The following is a 24,417-nucleotide window of genomic DNA, read 5'->3' as shown; positions in this document are numbered from 1 at the left end:
GCACAGTAATGTTGGTCCGTTGTGTTCTCACACGCATTGTTCTCTGAGAAATCTGTCCTCTTCGTCTTCTGTTCCTCTGCACATGTCTTTGTTTTCCTTTGTTGGTTTTTAAGATTTTTCTCTATGGCTGTTCGAGCAATTTGAAGTGATTTGCTGTACTAGTCGTTCTTGTGCTCGGGGTTTGTTGGGTTTCTTGGATATATGCTTTTCATCGGATTTGGACATTCTCAGCTGTTATTTCTTCAAATATTCTTTTTTCTATCCTTTCCCTTCTCTTTTGGGGATTCTAATTACGTGGGGGCTGCTGGAAGTTGACCCATAGCTCATTCATGCACTGTTTAGTTTTTTAATTTAATCTTTTTCTGTTTCATGTCAAATTTTTGTGTTCAAGTTCACTAATGGTTACAGTTTAATCTGTTATTAATTAGTGTGTTTTCCATTTCAGATGTCTTCATTTCTAGAAGTTCATTTTGGGTGTTCTTGTATCATTCATGTCTCTATACCCATTCTTTAGTGTTTGAGCATGCAGTGGTTTTTTTTGTTGGTTTTTTTTTTTAAATGCCTATGTCTGCTAATTCTAATACTGGGTCAGTTTGATTTTTTTCCCCTCTTATGGGTCATGCTTCTGTTTCTTTGCGTGCAAGATGTAAATTATAACCTGTTGGGTGCTGATTATTTTTGTTCTCGTACAGAGAAAACAGTTTGATCCTTTTTAGGTCTTGGCGTTGTAAACTGTTAGGTGGGAGCAGAGCAGCATTTATCGGAGGGCTAATAGTTGTCCAGTTCTTAGGCAAGACCCTTCTGAGTACTCAGTGCCCATGGATTATGAGGCTTCCTAGTCTGGGCGAGCGGGGACAGGCTCTTTTCCCAGCCTTGTGCAGGCTTCCAGATACTGTTTCCTGGAAACCTTTCCTAGCCATGGGTAGCTACCTCGTGCGTCTGCTGATCGGCATGTTGCTGAGACTGTACTCCGCAGATCTCTAGAGTTCTGTAGTCTTCCACCGCGGTCCTCTGCTCTGGAGCTCCAGCTGTCTTCAACGGCCATGACTTCCAGCTCCATCTCCTCAATTCAGGAAGTGCACTGGGCTCTGTCTGGGCGTCCTCTCTCTGCATCATGGCTTAGAAATTCGGGGCAGTTGTCCGGATCCATAGTTTCCTGTCCTTCAAGGATCGTTGTCCTTTGCCCAAAGTCCAGTGTATTGAAAACTACTGTTTAATGTGCACTGTCCAGTTTGAGGGCAAATGCAATCTCAAGATGGGACCTTTAATGTTTTAATTTTTATTTCAAGGAATATATAAATACATATTCTTAATTTTTTTTCTTAAACTATACAAGATAAGTATGTCTGCTTTGACTGTCCCTCAATCTCTTCCCCTTGCTGGCTCCTCCACTTTGCAGAGGTAATTACTGGAACTGGTCTGGTGTTAAACTCCCCCCTCCGCCAGCATTTTTTTATATATATAGTATGTACCCTTAGAAAATACATAATGTGGATTTTTGTGTTAACATTAGCCTGCAACTTCTCACTCACTACTTGGAGATCTTCTCAAGTTAGTGTATGTAGCTATACCAAATTCTTCAATTCTCTGAGGGCCTATATAGTATGAGTATCATCAGTATCTGCTTATGGAAGGATAGTAGGTTTGCAATTTTTAGTTTTTAGTAACACTTCTGCAGAGCAGTATCTTTGCATCTGCCGCCTTGTTTATGTGTGAATTTTTTTGTTTTTAAAGATTTTATTTATTTATTTGTCAGAGAGAGCAAGTGAGAGCGAGCACAGGCAGACAGAGTGGCAGGCAGAGTCAGAGGGAGAAGCAGGCTCCTTGTGGAGCAAGGAGCCCGATGTGGGACTCGATCCAATGACGCCGGGATGATGACCTGAGCTGAAGGCAGCCGCCACCCAGGCGACCCTAGGTGTGAATTTCTGTCTAGTGTAAAGGTAGAGAAGGGGAGATCTGTATCATAGGGTTTACACTTTGAGCTTTTTATATTTAACTCATTTTTAAATTTTAAAATCAATTAATATTAGTGTATTGTTAGATTCAGAGGTAGAGGTCAGTGATTGGTCAGTCTTCTATATAACACCCATTACATCACTGCCCTCCTTAATGTCTATCACCCAGTTACCCCATCCCTCACCCCCTCCCCTCCAGCAATCCTCAGTCTGTTTCCTATGATTAAGACTCTCTTACGGTTTGTCTCCCTCTCTGATTACGTCTGGTTTTATTTTTTCCCTCCCTTACCCTATGCTCCTGTTTTGTTTCCTAAATCCCATATATGAGTAAGCTCATATAATTGTCTTTCTCTGATTGACTTATTTTGCTCAGCATAATACCCTCTAGTTCCACCCACACTCTGTACATTTTAACAAAGTGAGATTGCCTTCCGATTCCCACCAGCCAGTGTACCTGAGAGTTTCTATATCCTTTCCATCTGACATTGGCAAAGTTTAAATACTCTGGTGAGTGAAATGATTTACTTGGTTACTGTCCTTAATTTGTACTTCCTCTGTGAATTGTCTTTTTCTGTCGTGTCTTAATTGTAGGATTTTTTCTCTTAAAACATGCTGGGTGCTCATCCATGGTCAAATGGATTTTCTTCGATATATTCTTCAAGTCTTTGTCTTTGATTATGGTGTCCATATCACCAGAGTACAATCAAGAGATAGATGCCACAAATATGAACAGGGGAAGTTTGATCTAAGAGTGGATTGGAGGGATAGGACATATTATCTGTAATATTTTAAAGAAATGCAAACAAAGCAGTGAAGAACTCTGAAGAATACTGGCATAGCAAATTTAAGAAGTGGCTGCTCTCTGTCCTTCCTCAAGCCAAATTCCAGAAATATCAAGGTTACAACCTTGGCTCTCTGGATGAAGTTTGTGGTAGCTGCAAATCCACCACCGGGCAGCTATGGGGAAATGATATGCCATTGGTGACCTGCGAAGTCATCCAAGGGGACGCAGGGTAAGCCATGTTCAAGAGGGTGCCACACCAGTGACACCACAGTGCTCAGATGTGTGTGCTGCTCAAGTTTTGTCCAGAACCAGGAAAAGAAATTCCTCCAGTACTGTCTGACAAAACATCACGCCACCTAGCAAAGAAGTATTCCTTCAACTCCATTGTCATAATGGTGGAGCGGGCAACAGGTGGATTCAAAGCTTAAAGTCCTTTTTTCTGTCAATTTTTGACCTCCCACTACTTAATATTTATTTTGCCCTTGCTGAGAATCTCAAGTGGTCAGTTCTCCTGGTGGTAACCCAAATGTTACTCCCAAAGGATGTGAGTCTTCTACTGTTCATTTTGGTTGCGTAGATTTTCATTTATCTTTCCTATTGGGTATGGAAGTGCTCAGGCACCTAGACAACCACCATGTTCCTAGATATGGCCTTTGCCTCCATTGTGTACCAGCACTACAATCTCCCCTTGGTAATAAGGATCGACCATTCCAGCCAGTAGGGTAACACCTTTCACAGCCTGTTGGTTTAGTGGCTTATGAATCCCAAGATGTGGTCTTACCTTAGATCCTAAATCAATAGACCCATTGTTGTGTCTCTGGTTGAAACAAACCTTGGGAACTAAGACCTCCAAGCCAGCTCAGCTTGAGGTTCCTGAGATGAGAAGTATCACCATGAGTCACATCCACTTCTACCTCTTGATTTCTAGGTACGTATGCTATCTCTGTGAGACAACTCCATCCTTGCAAGGTGGTTACAACTAAGTTACAACGAGTTTTCAGTGAATTATCCCACCTTTCAATCAGCCCAGCCACTTCTGGGCATTGGGGCATGTTAATTTCACAGGCATGAGTTTACTGCAGCATTTCCTTTACTGTGAAATTGATTCTTTAATTAGAAGCAGTGCTATAGGAAATGCTGTGACAGTGGATAAAGCATTCTGTGAGTATGTGCATCAGCTAGCAGTGCTGGCAGGAGCATTATAGACCATATGCAGAATGTGTGTATTCTACGAAAGATGGATCTCTGTCCTCTATGATGGAAAAGGCCCAATATAATCAAATTGCTATCATATGGATGGTTATTACCCACGAGATTAATACCGTATTCAGCCTCAGTATTGGTCTCTGCTCCTGACAGATCAGGCAGTAGTCACTAGTGCATGTCAGCCTTGATAAGGGGAAATCCATGTTGTTGAGCCCATGCATGGGTCACATTGAACAAGCACTGGGTAGCTGGGGAAAGAGACTGACACCCATAGAGTGCATTATTTTATCCACTTGATTAATAAGAGCCTTCTTTGCCGTAGATGCCCTTTAGTGACATGGGATACGAATATGTGTGTTCCCATTCCGAGATCCATACACATGCCTTTTCCCACATTTACTTGTCACCAACATTTACTATTTCTTCCAAGTCTAACTGTCCAACCAAACCACTAGCAACTACCCAAGAATTCGTGTGGATTTGTACTTCTGGCCATGTCTCAGATCAGACACCATGGACAATCAAATTCACTACTTGCAGTTCTCACAGGGAAGGTTTTCTTGCGCCTCTTCTTCTTCTTCTTTCTTCTTTCTTCTTCTTTTTAAGATTTTATTTATTTTATTTGACAGAGATCACAAGTAGGCAGAGAGGCAGGCAGAGAGAGAGGAGGAAGCAGGCTCCCTGCCGAGCAGAGAGCCCGATGCAGGGCTTAATCCCAGGACCCTGGATCATGACCTGAGCCGAAGGCAGAGGCTTTAACACACTGAACCACCCAGGCGCCCCTCTTGTGCCCCTTCTATTTAGATCCACTCCTGAGCTCCATGGTGGTGCAGTTGTCCACTTTTGGGTGGATCCAATGTATCATGCAGACCTATCTATAAGCCAGGTTTAATTTTTTTTTTCTTGGCTAGCTAGTTGTTAGAAACACTCTAGACCAGAGGTATTGATTGAGGAAGAGGCAGCAACAGGCATTGGTGCTGAAAGAATCTGAGCCACATGTTCATGGAAGCTATTTGTACCTTTCAGACCTGTTCCAGATAGTTAAATGTATACTATTTCCATTTACAACAGATTGCTGCTGTGCATGCTCAAGTTTATGACTAGGTAGACTCTCAAACACCCAAATCATGATGTGAAGCTTAGGCTACCTGCTCATCTACTATCCCTTGGTTGGGTAATCAGTCTCTACAAGGCACAGAAGGAGAGTAGTTACCTTCAAAAGAGGGCAGAGATTTGCTCCAGAATCCTAAGGTTTGCCCTGTGTTTCTGCTTGAGAAGGGCTCCATATGTGCCAGGATACTTCTAGAATCACTGGCTCTGCTGGATCATAGGACCTGTATGGCAGAGCAGCTTATACTGTAACTCAAGTTCATGACAGAACCTTCTCTTGCTCTGCTCCCCGCTCAAAATTGGTAATCTTACAGGTAACTCTAGAGGAGGGTTGAAATAGCCAACTCAAATATTGCACATGTTGCCTTCAAATCCAAAAAGGCCTACTGAGCATTATGCCTTTGTTTTTCACAGAATATGGTGTAAGCCTAAGCAAACTGCCTTTCTCCTTAGAGGAAGACACTTAACATGCTCTAAAACATTGAGTCCCCAGAGACTTCACTGGGGTTAATAGCCCTAAATTTCTGTGGAATTTGTCCTTTACCTTCTAGTTCTTGTATGTCTTACTAAGACACTAAATACTACATCCTACTCATCATATCCAATCAGCATGTTGTAAACATAGTGTCTTTTGTAGAATATCATGATGGTCAAGGTCTCTACAGACTATATCAATGTAGGGAGTAGAATTGACAAAGCCTTAAAGCAAGACTCCGACGGTATACTGCTCTTCATGGTCCTTACAATTTGTTATGGAGCAAAAGGCATAACAAATTGGGTCAACAACTGCATAACGAAGGCCAAGAGGATATTCATTTGCCCCAGTAAAGATACTACATCTGAGACAGCAGCTGTGGTTGGAATCACTCCCTCGTTAAGATGGGAACCTGATAGTTCCTAGTCATTTTCCAAGATCCACCTGTTCTCTGCACAGGCCAAAGTGGTGATTTAAGTGGCAATGTGATAGGTCTCATCATCCTTGTTTCCTTAACATTTTGAAGGTGGCCTTAATCTCTGCAGTTTCCCCAGGGATATAATTTTGCTTCTAGTTTACTTTCCAGAAAGGGGAAGTTTCAGGGGCTCCCAATGATCTCTTCCTAAAATAACGAGGCTTCAACTCATGGGTTAAAAACCAGTAGAGGAGTCTTTTCAGTTTTTCTTGATGTCTTTTCCAATTATACATTCAGGAACTGTGGAAATAGCCACATGGTGGGCCCATGGATTGACTGGGTCCACTGTAATTTGAACCTGAGACTCCTGATACCTCACTGTAAGCCTTCATTTTAACTGTTGAGCCACTGTGTGCTTTGAGTTCCCAAGAATCAAGATTTTGTTTTTTAGGAAGACTCCACACCCAATGTGGGGTTGGAATCTGGGTGAGAGACTATGACTCTCCTCTATGTTGACTCAAGCCAGGTTTCTGACTACCAGAGTTTCTCCTGTTGTATAGATCAAACAATATTCTAATTGGCTGCCCATGTGATTTCATTTGGGGGGACACACTGACCACCAAAAATCTTTATGTGCCAGGTTGATAATCTGACTACTGACAGGTCCCTGCTGCCCCTTGTAATAGACATACCTACCTTGTCCTTGGCTGTTGTCTTCTGCTATTCTGGGACTGCATCATAACCACTGAAATGAGAAAGCCCATCTCAACAGCAATGAGAAATGACAAGATTGTGATTTCAACTGTCATGGTCATTAGCATTCTGCACAATTAAAAATTATGCTTGATTTTTTTTTTTTTTTTTTTTAGCAGTATTACCCCTATGACTACACGAAATAAGAGATTTTTTTGAAGGCTGCTATGGAAGTTCTCTGGTTTTCAGACCATGATCCGAGCTGAGAATTAAAGGACCAGAGCTTATCATTTTCTTCTGTAAGTGCTCAAGTGCATCCAAGAAAGTCCATCCCACACCCCGGTATTTATGGCCATGATTATTGCCATGAGAGTCAGTGTGGTAACAATTTAAGCTCCCGAAGCACATGCTTCAAGTAGGTACTCCATCAGTCAACCATGGGTAGTAATTTGGTTAATTGTCATGCCATTGCATGTAAAGGATTACTAGTCTTCCATTTCTTATTGTCAAGGAGCTCAGCACTGTGTCCACGCCCAAGGATGCAACCAAGCAGATCCCCAAATCCTATCCCTGTGAGTCTCTCCCCTAAGACCACTCCTTTACTGGTATCAGTTTTGTATTATTGAACTGTATCAGTTCTGTATTACTCATGGGTCAATTAAAAGATAGAACCACAGTAATCCAACTGTGAGAAAGTTTAATAGAAAGGATTATTAACTATAACAAGGGGTTGATGTAACGGGAGGACCGGCTGGGAAGCAATAAAGGGAGCTCTGAAGAAAACAGGGATAGCAGATATAGTGCGCAGCCACGACCCTCCAGAGCTGACATAAACTGGAGAGGGTGTGACCTCAAAGGCTCACTGGATGGGAGAGAAATTCACTGAGGCTGGAAAGTAGCCCTCAGAAAAGGAGGAGCGGGAGGAGAAAGCCCTTCACTGAAGGTGCCATGCCAGTGGCCCTCCACCAGGAAGCTGCATGCTCCCCTGTGCATTCTAACGCAGAAGCCTGTCAACATGGCAAGTGAGAAGCACCCCAGAACCTCCTTCTTCAGGATCCTTCCATTACTCTCTCCTGACAAAGCTTAAAATCTTGTAGTGGGAAAAGAAGAAAGATTTACAGTGTCCATATTAACTATAGCAGACAAGGATGAATTTAGAGCTGAGAGGCATAAATTGATAACTGCTACCATATTGTCATGTTGAATTTGTAGCTTTGACATCCAAGTCATCAATCTTCCTCTTGGCTTTTGTTTTTCATGTTCTACTTAAGAAATAAGTTTGTGTGTGTGTCTGTGTGCAGGTGTGTGTGTGTGTGTGTGTGTGTGTGTGTGTGTGTGCATATAGATCTTGAATCCATTTGGAATTCATTGTGTATAGTGTAAGGTGATAATTTGTTCTACTTCAAATAGACTCAACCTTACCCTTAATTTGAAAAGTTAAACAAATATCATATATAAATGTATGTATGTAAATGTTTCTCTGGTCTGTTCTATTCCATTCATCTACCCATTTATTCCTTTACTCAGGATACATTTTCTTGTCTGAACAAAGAGGCTTGCATTAGGACTTCGCAAAACTCTGAAGAGAGTCTCAGTATTTGTAGGCAGAATAAAACGCTAGTTAAGGGAGGATGATGGGGGGCACCTGGGTGGCTCAGTGGGTTAAGCCGCTGCCTTCGGCTCAGGTCATGATCCCAGGGTCCTGGGATAGAGTCCTGCATCAGGCTCTCTGCTCAGCGCTTGGGAGCCTGCTTCCCTCTTTCTCTCTCTGCCTGCCTCTCTGTCTACTTGTGATCTCTGTCAAATAAACAAAATCTTAAAAAAAAGAGAGAGAGGATGATGTTCTTAAGTGAAACAAATAGAAATGAGTGCTCTGAAGTGTATTGAGATTAATCTGTTCTTGTTTTTCACTTACTAAAAATTACTGCGTAGCAGCAATGCCTCTCTCCTGGTTCGTACACCTCATCAGTAATCTGGAACCCACAATGAGGGGCTGTTGGTTGACCAAAGCTGAGGCCCAGGTTGTAGAAGTGCAAATCAACTCTTAGTTCCTAAAACCTAGGGCCGAGCCCTACTTCCCCTGGGACATCTCAGTCCTTACACAGTCTTCATAGTACTGATAATAAAAATTAGATCAAGGTCATGGAGGTTAGAATCATTTTTATTCATTCAAATGCTCAAGGAAATAAAATGTGGAAAAGGATATATGATTACCAGTCAGGTCTTTATGGGATTATGGATGGAGCCGTGTGAACTTGAAAAGCTGAACATTGAACATTTTCTGCCACATTGGGTAGAAAGACGTTGTCAGTCCTTCTTTCATGTTTAATAGGTACCTGTAATATAAGTCACTGTTAACTCATGAGACCAAGGTCATTCGTCCAGTCTGGGGCAGGCCATTTAGGCCGCCTTCTTGTACCTGCCACTTGTCATAAAGGAACTGGTTATGAATAAAATCTATCAACAAAAAGCCATTTTCATCTAAGGAAAAAAGATATCCCATATATGGAGTAATCTAAAAATTCCTTAATAGTTTATCATTTGTGCTAGTGTAGCGTTTTGTTTTTTAGAAAGTCTTGGGGGCCTTACATCCCAACGTGTGCACATTCCTCCTCAGTCTGTATTTATCTGATTTGTCTTATAGGCCTTTCTTAAGAATTCAGAACTTAGATTCAAAGAGGCTCCAATTCTTTCGTGCCTTTCCTGCACCTTAGGCTTTTTGTTTGGGGTTTTTATAGTGTACACAAGTTAATGGGCTACAGAACATTCCCTTTTTTATTAGGGTTTGTTTAGACTATCACCCTTTTAAATCTTGTGATACAGTGGCTCTCCTCTAATGCATTTAGTTACTTAAGCAGCATTCTCAACCATGAGCTGTAATCACCAACTACCCCTGTAAGAGCAACATTTGCTTTTGGGTGTGAAACAGGAATGGAGTGAATCTTTAAAAGCCCTTGTGGTCCCATAAGCGCCAACTGAATATTGCTTCTTTTTGGAAAAGGTTTTTGCAGAAACAGACATATACTAGAATTTCACTTTTTAGTGAATGCTGACTGCACAGAGATTGGTAGGTCAAGCGAACGGCGGGGATTGATAATGTGGTCCTACTTGGTCAAGGACCTTAAATGGGTATTCCTGATCTGTTTCTTCCCTTTCCATGTATGACTTCTTAACCACATGTTCAGAAACACTGCTGGAAATTTGTGATCCAATAACTAGATCATCATCTGCAAAATTATACCCTCATATTTTTCTCTGACAATATGATTAAATCTTTTCCTTTTAGTTTTCCTCAAAGCAAGAGGCAGGAATTCTTAAATGGGTTGACAGGTAAACTTCTGGAGGGGATTCTAAAAACCAATGGGGCAAAGAGTATAATACTTATCAAAGTAGTGCAGAGAAGGCAGTGGAAGAGGGTAAACGTTTTACATAAACCAAAAACTATTAATTAAATATTAATTATTTATATTTAATATTAAATAATTATTATAAAATATATTCATTTTTATTCATTTAAATGCTCAAGGAAATCAAATGTGGAAAATATAAAATATAAAAATGTGGAAATATATATATTATATATAAATATATAATAATATATTTATAATATATACATATTTTTTTAAAATCTACATATATGTTCTGTACCTTGACCTAATCTGTGTCCAAAGAGTTTCTTTGGAGGGTAGATTTCTCACATGTTTTTAAAATGACTTCTGAAACTTCCTGCTCTGCCAGGGAACTCAGATAAGAGATCTCATGCTGCTAGTTAATTACTACAGATGATGGAAGGAAAAGAGATTCAGAGACGGAACACAGCAAGGTGTTGATACTGACTTCCACATTCACTTATTTCATTGTAATTGAATAAATGCTTTTGGGATAATTGTTTTGATATCAGAATTCTATTACTGAGGAGTAGCATCAGCAAGAAGGCAGAGTGGGAAACCCTGGACCATCCTTCTTCCCAGTCATCGATTCAGAAACCATTCATGAACAAATTCCCTCTGTGAGAAATCTAGAATTTTATTATTTAGATCCAAGTATCTAGATAAGAGCCTGATATTTTTAATGTACTTTTGAAGTGAACCTAAAACCATAATTTCATATTTACATTTTTCATTGTTTCACATATATAATCAAATTTATCATTACTTACGGTGTCCGGCCTTTGAATCCTTCTTGTTATTTTACTGCTCATAAGATGAGTCCTTAAAAGGTGTTGCTGGGAGTGTCTGGATGATGTGGGAGCAGAACGTAGGGAATACTGAGCCCGAGGTATAAGGCCTATAATGTTAAAAAATGTTAAATCATATCTCTGGTTGCAGTGTATAGTCCTAGATTTAATCCATAAAATTTTGAGCATAAAATGAACATCTAATCCGCTTCATCAGTTCTGAGTGAAGATGACAAAACCCAGATGGAATTTTTTTTGCCTGAGGGTCACATGACCAAGTGAAAGAGAAGGATATGATGGTTGACTTGGACTATGATGGGTAGAAGTGGACAGACTTAAGGTTATTCAAATTAATCAGATTTTGTAATTCACTGGATTTGCAGGGTGACAAGGAATAGCTCCCAGATTTCTGGCTCAAGCAATTGGATAGATATTCATTTTATTTTATGGTGGATTTTATGATCCTGGCACATATATGGTCAATAAATAATGGTCAATAACAAAATTAGAAGGGTAGATGGGTGGGAAATATGAGTATGTAGAGAGAAAGCAGATAAAGATTAGAACAAGGCCCCTGTAGTAGTGAAAAAGTAGAATAAATGGGATCTCATGCATTAGGATTGGCCCCCCGGGAAGGGGCAGCTTTTCCGTTTTACCAGGAGGGACCGGGAAGCAGCTGAGTGCTAATGTAGCGGGGCTGGGCTCAAGTTATAGAGGGGTTTTCCCCTTGGATGGCTTTTAACTGCTCTGTGAAACTGGAGGTGATGTGTTGGCTGGGGAGGAGGACAGTGTTGGAAGGTGTGAAGAAGCCAGGAAGATTTTAAATAGTTGCTGGGAAAAGAAGAGAGTGAGCTGACCCCATTCTCAGCTGCGGGGGAGGGACATGTGAGCTGGTCTTAAGACCACTGAGAGCCTTAGTCTCTGGCTTTAGTGATTGGCTCAAAACCGGACATGTGACCCAAGTCTACCCAGTCTGAGGCTGATGATTATTCTCAACTGTCCATCGCCAGACTGACTCTTGCCCCTTGAGCTGGAACAGAGAGGAAGCTACAGTGGTGGCTGCCATCTTGCTTCCCAAGGGGCTCCACTTCCTCTCGGCTCCCAGCATTCTCAGAGCCCAGCAACGGCGAGAGAGAAATCAATGCTAGTGAAAAACATCAAAGCTGGATCAGGAGAACTTAAGGCAGTCTGCCTCTGAACATTTCATAGTTTTGTCAGCCAAGTGATTTCATTTTTTCCCCCTTAAGTATTTTAAGAACAGCTGCACTAGAATATATTATAGTTTCTCAGGAGTTGCAAAATCCTAAGGGGAATCCATGCTAATGCCAAGTAGAGAGAGCTGGTCCCCCAACTCTGCCTTTGCCTCCGGTGCCTCTGATGTGGGGAGCAAGGTGGCTGCTGCTACCACAGCTACGGGAAGGAGAGACCTTGGTCATCTCCGGCTTTCAACTGGACAACAGCTGGGAAGGGAGTGGGAATGGCTGACTTTTGGCACTAATGGTACAGGAGGTGCCTGGCTGTCCCCTTGGAGGCTGGGTAATAAATAGGGTAATAATGGGTAATACATAGACAGGTATGACCCAGTCCCTCCTCCCCTGATGAATCTACACGTAGGGAGCCCTCCACAAAGCCCGTCCTGTCACTAAGAGAGGACAGATGAGGGCTGAGGTTTAGGAATAACTTTTACATCTGCTTCCAGGGAAAGAGGGTTCTCTTTTATTCCTGCCACATCCCCAGTTCCGGGAATTAGGGTTCTGCCCCCCTACCCGTCTTGTGCCTCACTCTGTTTCTCCTTCCTAAATGTGCAGCTGTTGGCGGGCATGGGCGGCAGTTTGAAAGGACACTTTAACCCAGAAAGAGATTTAAAAGATGCTTGGCTGGGGTACCTGGCTGGCTTAGCTGGTAGAGAGTGTGACTCTTGATCTCAGGGTGGTGAGTTCAAGCCCCACTGTGGGTACAGAGCTAATTATTAAAAGAAGAAGAAGATGGTTGGATGGAGGCAGAGGGGCAAGGGAGAGACAGAAAAATCCTAGGGAATATGGAGAAGGAGAGTGCAAGGTACCGAACTGCTCAGGGTCAGTGGTCAAAATAGGGCCTTGGATATTTGTATGTTCTTTCTCTTCGGACAGGACAACTGAGGTGAGAAAATCAGACCTGCTCTCAGGTCCGAGGCAGCAGGCATAGATGCAGGAAGGAGGGCCCTGGGCTTTATAGCTGAGCCCAGCTTTAGTCTTTTTTTTTTTTTTTTTAAGATTTTATTTATTTATTTGAGAGAGAGACAGAGAGACAGAGAGAGTATGAGTGGAAGGAGGAGCAGAGGGAGAGGGAGAGAGAGAGAGAGACTGTCTAGCAGACTCCATGCTAAGCGTGGAGCCTGACATGGGGCTTGATCCCAGGACCCTGTGATCATGACCTGAACCCAAATCAGAAATGGACACTTAACTGAGTCACCCAGGTGCCCCACCAGCCCTGCTCTTAGTAAACCCAGGGTCACTCCATCTTCGTCTACTTGATCTTTGATGCCAATCTTTCGGTTTCTGAAAGGCTCTGTTTTCTTATATATTCACCTAGTAAATAGCCAAAAGCAAACATAAAGGACACACACGTATGAAAGTATAGGAACCAACATTTGTACAGCTAGTTAGTGCTTCTGTACTACGTGGCAGATGTGCTTTATTTCATTTAATCCTCAGAATACCCTTTTGCGGGAATATTCCCATTTTACAAACAGGCTAACCTGAGGTCACATAGCAAGCAGTGACTGAGCCAGCATTTGAACCAAAGCGCACACACCCAACCACCAGGTTCCACCAGAAGAGAAAAGCAGAGACTTGGCTGATCTTAACAATAAGTCGGTTGTGGTTATTGATATTTGATGACATTTTTGATAGAAGAACTTAGAATTTATTTTGTCCTCAACTTACAGGGGAGGAAGCTAGTTTAGAGACATGGGTTTGGCCTCTGTTCCATGCTTCTTGCTAGCTATATGGCCCAGAGGACAGTGTTGATTGTCACTTCCATAGGGCTCTTCAAGCCTCCAGCACCCAAGAATCATAATACACTTTCTAAATAACATCTGAGACATAAATGTGGTCATTGATGTTCCAAGGGATTAAGACAGTGAAGTACCCAGTGTTCTTTAAGTGGTATATTACAAGCTTCTGAGGCCAGTTTTTATGACTAAAACATTTTAGTATAGGATGTAAATACTCTAAGGTAAACTAAAGTAGAAAGTTATGGCTGCAAATCAGAATTAAGTTTCATTCATTCATGTATCATTCATTCGCTCAACAGCCAGCACGGAGCCCCCACACAGTAACCACTGGGTTGTTACAGCTACTCCCTGAGATCCTCCTCAGTTCAGACCCCAGAGCCTGGGAGTTTGTGCTAGCCAGAGCAGGGGAGCTGCTTCCCGCCTGGTGAGCTCATCCGGACTTGTTACAGCTACTCCCTGAGATCCTCCTCAGTTCAGACCCCAGAGCCTGGGAGTTTGTGCTAGCCAGAGCAGGGGAGCTGCTTACCGCCTGGTGAGCTCATCCGGACAGACGATCGCTCAGCGTCACTAAGCTGACTTTGTAGCTCTTGTACACGCTGGAAAGCATCCAGCTTCACACTCCGCTCCTGGGCAAGCCGGCTCCTCATCTGAGGGGAAAAGGTGCTTAGGAAGCAGAGATGCTTCCTGGTGCCTACTTTAGTTCCTAGGGTTCCTTGGAGAGTGTAGGTCGAGGCTGCCCCAGAAATTCAAGTCCTCATGCATTCCTGGTCAGGCTGAACTCAGCCTTCTGAGGAGAGCTCCAAGAAGGCCAAGAACTCAACCAAAGAGGAGCAGAGGCAGCGCTTAGAACTTTTATTGCCTTATCATAGCCAGGAGTTCACTCATGACATTTTTATCTTTTATGTTTATTTGACTAGAGTGGAGGGGAGGAGAGGAAATAGAAGGGTCCAGTTCACAGAGGACCTTGTGGGTCAAAGCCATGAAACTACCACAGGGACGGGAGGGAGTCCCTGGACAATTTCAAGCAGAGGAAAGACCCATTCTCTCTTCCAGATCTCTGTTTGGCTCAACTCATCATTGGCAGGGATGCCCTGAGTACCATCCCCCATGCCTTATATGAGGCCCCTAACAAGAGATGACCTTCGTATTTACTCATGTGGCCCTCTGCTCACACAGCTGACCCCTAGCCCCCCAGCCAGAGAGCGGCTGGGTCCAAAGTGCCTCATCTGCAGAGATCACAGGTATTTTTTAAACTTATTTTAATTTATATAAATATAATTTTATATAGGTTATAAAAAGTAAGTTAATTATAAAAATTATCTAAGAGTATAAAAAGTAATATAATTATAATTATATTAAAAATTATAAAGTACAGGGATGCCTGAGTGGCTCAGTTGGTTAAGCAGCTGCCTTTGGCTCAGGTCATGATCCCAGCATCCTGGGATAGTGTCCCACATCGGGCTCCTTGCTTGGCAGGGAGCCTGCTTCTCCCTCTGCCTCTGCCTGCCATTCTGTCTGCCTGTGTTCGCTCGCTCTCCTTGTCTTTCTCTGACAAATAAATAAAAATTAAAAAAAAATTATAAAGTACAAAAAAGCAATAATCATATAATGGATTGAATAATATCCTCCTGACCCCCCGAAAAATTCATGTTTACCTGGAACCTCAAAAGGTGACCTTGGAAATAGTCTTTGCAGATGTAATTAAATCATGAGGAAGCCATACTGGATTAAGAGTGGGCCTTATGTACAATGACTGATGCCTTCCTAAGAAGACTCACAGAGGGACACATATGGAGAGGGCGATCGGATGAGGAAGGCAGAGATGGGAGTGATGGAGTTACAGCCAAAGGAATGCCAAGGACTACGGGCAACCACCACAAGCTAGGAGAGAGGCAGAGAACAGACTCTTTCTGAGAGCCCTCAGGAGGAGTCCACATCTTGATTTCAGGCTTCTGGCCTCCTGAACTCTGAGACCATACATTTCACTTGTATTAAGCCATCTAGTTTGTGGTAATTTGTTACAACAGCCCTAGCAAACCAATCCACTTCAGCCGCACATGTTTTAAATCCTACTCTCATCTGCATGGACCCAATGAGAAGGTCTGTGAACTCTTGAAGCTGTGACCACAGGCTCATCTTACAAATGTTAAGGAGCAGTTTCTTGTGTGTGTGCAGATACTCTCAAGTGTAATATAACTTTCAGTAAAAGATCAGATCCCCAGAGTTAGGAACACTTCCTAATACGAATTAGCCCCAAGGTCCATGTAGGTACTATAAGGATTGGTGTAGGCTCCTTAGCCCTCATGGGTAGGAACCCAGGAAAAACATATCAAGACTCCCTAGGCCAGGCTGGGACTAAGCCAACTTGAAAAATATTAGCAAAGGAAAGAAACATGTTTAGGAAGGACGTTGTGTTGTGTTAGGACCTTAAAGAAACCCCACCCCACTTCACAGAGGTAGGTACAGTGATTTGCCAAGATCCACAAGCTGTTAGTGGCAGAGGCAGGATTTGAATCCAGGTCAATCTGTTTCCAAAATTGTTCACGTTCATTGAGATTCCCAGTAAAAAGACATACAGCCAATATTAATCAAGAGCTGTGTGTCAGTTTCAATTCTAAGTGTTTCATCGGAACTACCTGATTCAATCCTCCTAAAAATCCCATGAATTGAGTATATTGTTCTCCCCTGTACCAATGAGAAGACTGAAACACAGGGAGACCACAACCTAGCCTAAGGTCATGCAGTGGAGATCTAGCACAAGGTCATGCAGTAGAGGGCCCCAGGGCGTGAATCAGGAAATTTGACTCTAGGGCCTCCACTCTGAATGGTCTCCCCAGGAGCAGGAGGTAGGCAAGGACAATCATGCTCTCCAAGGTCAGATGATCAAAATCTGCCCTTGGAATTGGAGGTTGGAGAAGGATTAATGAAGTGACTGTAGGTCATAGGGGCTCTTGCTGGCTGAGGTTGGATTGCTAGTTGGTGGCGAGTGGGACAGTAAGCCTGGAACACAGGAGTTGTGACCCAGCTTACTGGGGTAGGGGAATAATTTAGATTTTTACATGCATATACTAAAAAGATGTATTTGAGAGAAGCCTCAAAATATTTGTTTTGACTACTTTTAGAATCTCTACCATTAGACAAAAATTAGTTGTTAACTAGAGAAGACTTTGAGAAACTAACACCTTGTCTCTTTTTAACTAGGCACAGGGCTCAAACTCATGACCCTGAGATCAAGACCAGAACTGAGATCCAGTAGGACATATAACTGATTGAGTCACCCAGGTGCCCCTAATGCCTTATTATCAGGTGGTTTTTTAGAAAGGCATGATTTGAAAGACAAATATGTGACACCAAATTTTTCTTAAGGATTCAAATCACAGTTTAGTTTTCACAAAATAAATGTGAAATTCTAAATTTCTTTTATTCTAAAGCTACCCATTTTTCTCTCCATTCCTCCACAAATATTTTCTCTAGCATTGCCTCAGTTTAATTTTGATCCCTTTTTTTTTTTAATTTTTGTCATTTATTTTTGTAGACTTCTCATTGATCTCCTCCTTAAGCACTTGAAACACTTGGCCAATAATCTAATTTAACTTTCCAACTTCAGTTTCCTAATATCTCTGGTGAATTAAGTGATTTATTCCTTCAGTGAATGTATAAGACATGCCTGTTCTGGAAGGTGCTACTTCTTTTGCGTTTTGTATTGGATTACATTCTGTGGTCTCCTTTGTTAGAACTTGCATTAATCCATGCCTGCGTCTGCTGTATCTTCCTCTTTTTTTTTTTTTTTTTTACTGTAGGGCTCTATTTAACAAAAATAAATTGTGTCTGGAAATCACATTTGCCTTTCCTTTTTGTCTCTGATGTTCCAGAAATACCTTGAATAAAATCCTCTTCTCATAGCTTCCATAATACTTGTTGCTTTTCCAGATTACCATTGGAATTTTCTAAAGGCTCCCTAGTTCAAAAATTATAGTCAAGTGGAAACATGTTTGTCACATGGGTTATAAAGGCACCAAGATTCTGGGCCTCGGGGCAGTGAAGCCATCATCCTCTCACCATTAGCAGCCTGAGCATCACCTCAGTGTGGGCAGAAGTATTCCCATTATCCTGGTGGGCCTAGAAATGACAAAGGTGGGGGACGCCAGAGGCATGGAAAATTCCAGAAGAAGGCCCCAGCTCTGGCTGGTGCATCCCGCTTGGCTTCCGAGGGGCCGCTCCCTCTCTCTGGAGTTACCTGTTGGAGCTCTTTCTGACTTCTCTTCTGCTGAAGCTGGCCCAGCCTGGAAGCCCTCTCAGCTGCTTCTGTCAGGAGCTGCAGGTGCTGTTCCTTTTTCTCCATGTCTTCCAGGAGCTTCTCCATGCTGGAGGTTTTCATCAGATCCATCTGTTGCCGGTGGCGAGCCTCCTGGGTCAACTTGTGTTGCAGCTCTCTCAGCAGTTGAGCCTGTGGCAGGAAAAGGGCAAAGAAATTGAAGAAGGCGCAGTCTTTCCTCTCAGCAAAAGACCCGGAATGAGAAGTTGCCCAACGGGATAACCATCCCCTCCAGTAGGGCCCAAGGGCAAGACCCTGTGGCGAGCTCCTGGGCTCAGGGTCATGGAGCCCAGCCATTTGGTTCTGGGCTACTAGCTGACAACAAGACTACCAGCATCTACGCCACCTTGGCATTTACTGTAAGCCGTGAGGCAATATAGTCAGGGAGACAGCAAAAGGAACAAACCAGAAAATCCAGCCAAGTAGTAATGCCACTGTACAGCAATACCAGTCAAACAGTTCCAACTTTCAGTGCCCAAATGTGACGATGATATGTATGTTACTTAGCCTATTAATCGCATAGTTGTATCTACCACAAGCTACACGTGCAGTTCACTGAGCACTCATCACGAAATAGCAGGGAAGGGTTAGCCCCAGGAGAGGGTGTGACCTAACGCTGCAGTGAGTGGGCAAGGGAGGTTGTGATCTTGCCTCTGGTTTGACTTCCAAAATAGCTCTGGGGAAGCCAGGTTCCAGATGGTTAAGAGGGAAAAGACTAGTAATCATTTGGTTCTGTTCTGAAATTTTTTTATCAGTAGCACCTTAGGCACCAGAAGGTCAAACTCAGTTATAATACTAATACTAATATTATTTGTACGGTGATGCTACAGTTTACATAATTATACACCATCATTCACCTGGTGCATGATAATGGAGGATATAGGGTCCGGAAGGAACAAATTATATGCTATGTTTTAAACATGCCCAGCTTTCCCAAGCATTCCTTTAACCTGAGCTCCTCTCTCTCTAAACCTAGGGTCTTTCTGCTTCCTTCATGCTTGGAGAGTTGGTACAGCTATCAAGAGCTTAAACCTTTATTTCGGGGCCAGCCCCTACTGAGCAGCAACTTCTGGAATGGGTCATCCGGGAAAGACCCAAGACTCTTAGTTTGGGGAATAGCGCTGACGGGTGGGCCACACTCCGTGTGCACAAGGTTGCTGTCAATGGAAAGTGTGCTTGGAGATGGAAGGTCTGTGTCAAGGGCAGAGACCTGCACCCCAAGATGCCCTCTGGGTAATAAGATCCTCAGAGAAACACACACGTACACACTACACACTGAAGAATGATCTTTTGTGTGGGTAGTACTTGCCCGCCTTGGCCAAGTATGAACAAAAACAAAAGCCTTTTGGCCACTCTCCTTGGTTGCTGGGCTAGAGAGGAGGGAGAAGGGAAGCTGAGGTCTGCGCGCTGGTTCTCTGGCCCTGCCCTGTGCTTGAACCAGGCTCACAGTACCAGGCAGCCTATGGTGCTGTTTCCACTCCACATGAGGCTTTGCAGAGCGAGCTCAGAGAGAGGCAGGGAGAGGGCTCCTGGGGCTCAGATACCTGGTTATCATGCATGCGGAGCATCCTGGCGTTGTCGGCCTGAGCCCTGGCCAGGGCCTGCCTTAGACCCCGTAACTGTTGACGAAGTAAAACCACTTCTTGGTCTGCCATTAGCTGGACGCTCAAGCACTCTTTTTTACTTTGCAGAGCTTCCTGTGAATGTCCCAAACCAAGTGAGATAGGAAATAAGTTTCCTTTCCACAATTTAAGTTTCATAAGCATCTCTAGACCACTTCGGTTATCCACAGTTTTTAAAGCTTCCGGTAGCAAGGAGCCCCCACCAGTCACTTCCTGTGTGTCTTCACTTAAGGACAGTGTTCCAGATCAGAGTAAATTAGGACTTGCTGAAACACTGAGTGAAAATGTCCAAACTACTAGTTTTCCGTGCTTTGGTTTCAATTTGTCTTGAGGTTGGTTTTCTATTTATTTTGTTTACTTCATTTTCCTCAGATACTCATGCTCGAGACTCAAAGCTCTGCAGTGGATTTTGTCGAGGCGGCCTCAAGCCCGGTAAAGCCGCCCCCTCCATCCTTGCCCTTCCCTCCTGCTAATTTCTCTCTCATCTCTTCTCCCGTTTGCTTCTTTGCCATTTGCTTCGGGCTCTTTCCTGTTTCTCTGAAGTTCTGACACGTTGCCACTTCCCAAGAAAACTCCCCAACCCCCAGATCCTTTAAGAGGGTTGGACTTGTCAACCGACACCTGTACCCCCAGCAGCATCTACCGGCCAGGAAGTCGGGCACCACCCACCTTGGCCACGCCCTGCTGGGCGGGGCCTCCCTCCCCTCCAGCTCACCTTCTCCGCCCTGTTCACCTGGCGCTGGAAGCGAGCCTGCTGCACCGCCAGCCTCCAGTGGCCCAGGCTCCTCAATTTGCACACCAGCGCAGCCAGGCTGCTGCTGTCCTGCTCCAGAGCCTGCAGCTGCTCCTGCCGAGAGAAGCTCACTTTCAGAAAAGGCTGCCTTCAACACTCTTCCCCGGAGGGAAGGGCACAAATCCTAACACCAGCGCCCTGCCTTCCAGAGGATGACACAATGGTTCAGGCAGCCCCCAGCGCCCCCTTTTAAATGCCTGATGCAATGCTTTCTCGGGGGAACCAGACTGGAATGCATACAGAGTGAGCCCGGGGTCAGATGCTGGGATGAAATGCCGGGATCCCGTTGCTAAATGAAATCACGTACTTTGGCTAGGTTTTCTTTCATTCCTTGGTCGGGTCTGGCAGAGCCCCATTTCTCCTTTAGGCCCTTCAGATTGTCAATCCCTTCTGTTCTTACTTCGCCGATGAGCTCACACACTTTCTGGATCAAATTAATCTGGTTCTCATCCAGTTTTTCCTGCAAATTGCAGACTCAAGTTCAGGAAGAGCAGAGGAGGAAGAGTCATCTTGCCTTCTAAAACCTGATTTTCAGAAATGATTCTACATGGAAAAATCATCCACTCCGTTATTCTATCAGGAATTATCGGAAGTCTCAAGAGCAGCCCTGTTACCATTGTCTACAATCCACAGGGATTGTGGACCCTACACACGTTAGAGTCCAAGTTGTCAGTGCTGAGGTAAGTTGAGTGGATAGAAAAGTGGAAGGTCACAGGTAGAAAACTGAGCCACCCCTCCTTTCCCGAAAGGTTGCTTGAGAATTTGAACCTACGGATTTTGCTATCAGGTTGACTCAGCAGAATCTGACCAGATAAAACACTATAGATGAGCCACTAATGAGGAACTACATTAAAAATAGATAAAGTAGAGGAAGGAATCAGGCTGGCCACTTTCCCATTTAGGTTCCAGCAGAAATCTCATTATGACACAGCCTGTTCTGAATGGCTTATGGATAATGACTTGTGGTGGGACGGCTTGATCATCGCTAAATACAACTACAGACCCTGCATCCTTGGGTGAGGGGAGAAAGGGGGGTCCTCTCATCTCTGAACCACTTCCCTGGAGAGGAAAGCAGGAGGATACTGTCCAGCTGGGCAGTCATGGCAAGACTTCAGGCTGTTGGCCACACAGCCAAAGCTTCACCACCCACTTGGGACCCTGGGGTAGAACAGGGACTCTCTGATTTGGCAGGGGGTAGGGGACATGTGGAACTAGTTTAGTTCCACACGAGAGAATCCACTAGTAGAGAATCCACTTTCCATCTAGGAATCTGGCATAAGTTAAAAAAACCTTAAGAATATTTTCAATAATTTCATACCCGAGAGATGACTTAGCAAATTCTGGACTTCACTGTCTGTTCATCCCTCTCCTGCAGTACCAGGCCCAGTGCATTTTGGTTTTGACTCTATAATATTTGTAAGCACTGGTATTTTATGGATCCTTCATAAGTAGGAAGGAATCTTCAATCTTCTCTGATACCCACCAATGCAGAGCCCTGGTGGAAGCTCCTCTCAATGGAACAACTTCAGGCACAGCTGGAATGTTCCAGGAGAGACAATGAAGTAAGGGCACATTGGGGGCTGGCTTTGGAAAACATCTGATAGTAGGAGAGGAGGCAAATTTGTACTGAAATTCACATTTGTGGGGCAGTTGGACTAGGCCCTGTGATGGCCCATTTTAGGCATGGGGCCTCTGTCTTATGATGCTCAGGCATGATAAGAAAGTGACAGGCTTCCCCCTCCCCCATCCCATGCTGTGGGTTCAGGGGCACCCCATCACTCCTCCTCTGGATGGACGACCCTCATTGACAGTCCAGCAGCTCCCAGACACTGGATGTGAGAGACACTAGATGTGGGTGGTCAGCATTTTTATACGTTGAAAACCCCTCTGAAAGTGAATTCAAATTCTGAATCTGCCCAGTGAGCCTTCAGGAGGTGCGTGTTGTTACTGACACTGGGGTCTGGCCTGGCTCAGGGCACTGCACTTTCCTCTTTGGAGGGTTGCACTCAATAGACTAAACAGTGATATCAACTGTTGGGGTTTTGGAGAAGATGCCCCCTACCCTCCCTTAACAGCAATCAGCTATATACAGAATAATGAAATCTGACCATTCTCTTACACCATACACAAATAAACCTCTAATTGGGTGAAAGACCTCAATGTGAGACAGGAATCCATCAAAATCCTAGAGGAGAGCATAGGCAGTAACCTCTTCAGCATTGGCCACAGCAAGACACATGCCCAAAGGCAAGGGAAACGACAGCAAAAATGAACTTCATCAAGATCAAAAGCTTCTATACAGCAAAGGAAACAGTCAGTGAAACAAACAGGCAACCCATGGAATGGGAGAAGACATTTGCAAATGACACTACAGACAAAGGGCTGGTATTCAAGATCTATAAAGAACTCCTCAAACTCAACTCCCAAAAAACAAATACTCAAGTGACAAAAGGGGCAGAAGATGAACAGACACTTCTCCAAAGAAGACATACAAATGGCTATCAGACACATGAAAAAATATTCATCATCATTAGCCATCAGGGAAATTCAAATCAAAACCACATTGAGATACCACCTTACACCAGTTAGAATGGGCCAAATCAACAAAACAGTAAACAACAAGTGTTGGAGAGGATGTGGAGAAAGGGGAACCCTCTTACACTGTTGGTGGGAATGCAAGTTAGTGCAGCCACTTTGGAAAACAGTGTGGAGGTTCCTCAAAAAATTAAAAGTAGAGCCACCCTATGACCCCACAATTGCACTATTGGGTATTTACCCCAAAGATACAGATGTAGTGAAAAGAAGGGCCATATGTACCCCAGGGTTCATAGCAGCAGAGTCCACAGTAGTCAAACTGTGGAAAGAGCCCTTCAATAGATGAATGGATAAAAAAGATGTTGTCCATATATATAATGGACTATTACTCAGCCATCAGAAAGGATGAATGCCCACCATTTGCATCGACATGGATGGAACTGGAAGAGATTAGGCTGAGTGAAATAAGTCAAGCAGAGAAAGACAATTATTATATGGTTTCACTTATTTGTGGAACAAAAGGAATAGCATGGAGGACATTGGGAGAAGAAAGGGTAAAATAAAAGAGGGGGGGAATCAGAGGGGGAGATGAACCATGAGAGACTCTGGATTCTCGGAATCAAACTGAGGGTTTTAGAGGGGAGGGGCGTGGGGGGATGGGTGAGCCTGGTAATGGGTATTAAGGAGGGCACGGATTGCATGGAGCACTGGGTGTCATATGCAAACAGTGAATCATGGAGCACTACACCAAAAATTAATGATGCACTGTATGGTCACTAACATAATAATTTTAAAAAAGCAATCAGATGGCAGCAATGGCAGCCGGCCACAGAGTGATGAAAACAGCAACTATCTAAATTGTCTAAAATTCAGTGCCTGTCATAGCAAAACAATGACAACCCATTGCTGACCTCTCCCTGCCGTGAACACTGAGCACCGGAGAATTCTTGGGCCCTGGAGGCTCTTGTTACCGCACAGCCCACTCTGTTCTCCATTGCTGTATGCGTAGTGCCTATGGAGGTCACTTACCCTTGGCTTCCACAGGGCCGCCCAGATGTCCAACACATGTCACTTACTTTTATGTGCAGGCACGTTGCAAACAGAGCTCGGACTAATGCTTCATATTCTTCCTGGACTTCTTTTCTGATCTGCTTGTTGAGATTCAGATTCTCCTCTTCCAAATCTGTGAGTCGAGCTCTCAGAGCAGTGATTTCCATGATCATAGTATGACTGAGCTCTGCAACCTAATGGCAGAAATATTGTTTGAATGCAAGAGAACTCAAGCAATCCAAACGGCTGCTACTATGGAATAGTTCTTCGTATATCGGGGTCAGATCTATTC

General features: G+C 43.7%; 1 protein-coding gene across 1 annotated transcript in view; it reads right to left on the bottom strand.

The window, feature by feature from the left end:
• Nucleotides 1–8,792: 8,792 nt before the first annotated feature.
• The window catches only part of LOC132018346 (uncharacterized), a 190,221-nt gene continuing 174,596 nt past the window's right edge, over nt 8,793–24,417 (bottom strand). The window contains exons 40-47 of the mRNA XM_059401165.1: nt 24,152–24,319; nt 20,848–21,000; nt 20,463–20,594; nt 19,670–19,822; nt 18,048–18,257; nt 14,337–14,457; nt 10,798–10,925; nt 8,793–8,974 (exon numbers count right to left, since the gene is read on the bottom strand). Of these exons, the coding sequence (XP_059257148.1) occupies nt 8,864–8,974; nt 10,798–10,925; nt 14,337–14,457; nt 18,048–18,257; nt 19,670–19,822; nt 20,463–20,594; nt 20,848–21,000; nt 24,152–24,319 (1,176 nt within the window). The 3' untranslated portion in view covers nt 8,793–8,863. The remainder of the gene's footprint in view (nt 8,975–10,797; nt 10,926–14,336; nt 14,458–18,047; nt 18,258–19,669; nt 19,823–20,462; nt 20,595–20,847; nt 21,001–24,151; nt 24,320–24,417) is intronic.

The sequence above is a fragment of the Mustela nigripes genome, chromosome 5, assembly GCF_022355385.1.
Source record: "Mustela nigripes isolate SB6536 chromosome 5, MUSNIG.SB6536, whole genome shotgun sequence".
Classification (NCBI taxonomy): Eukaryota; Metazoa; Chordata; class Mammalia; order Carnivora; family Mustelidae; genus Mustela; species Mustela nigripes.
The sequence above is the reverse complement of the archived record's forward strand: the minus strand, read 5'-3'. Positions and strand labels throughout refer to the sequence as shown.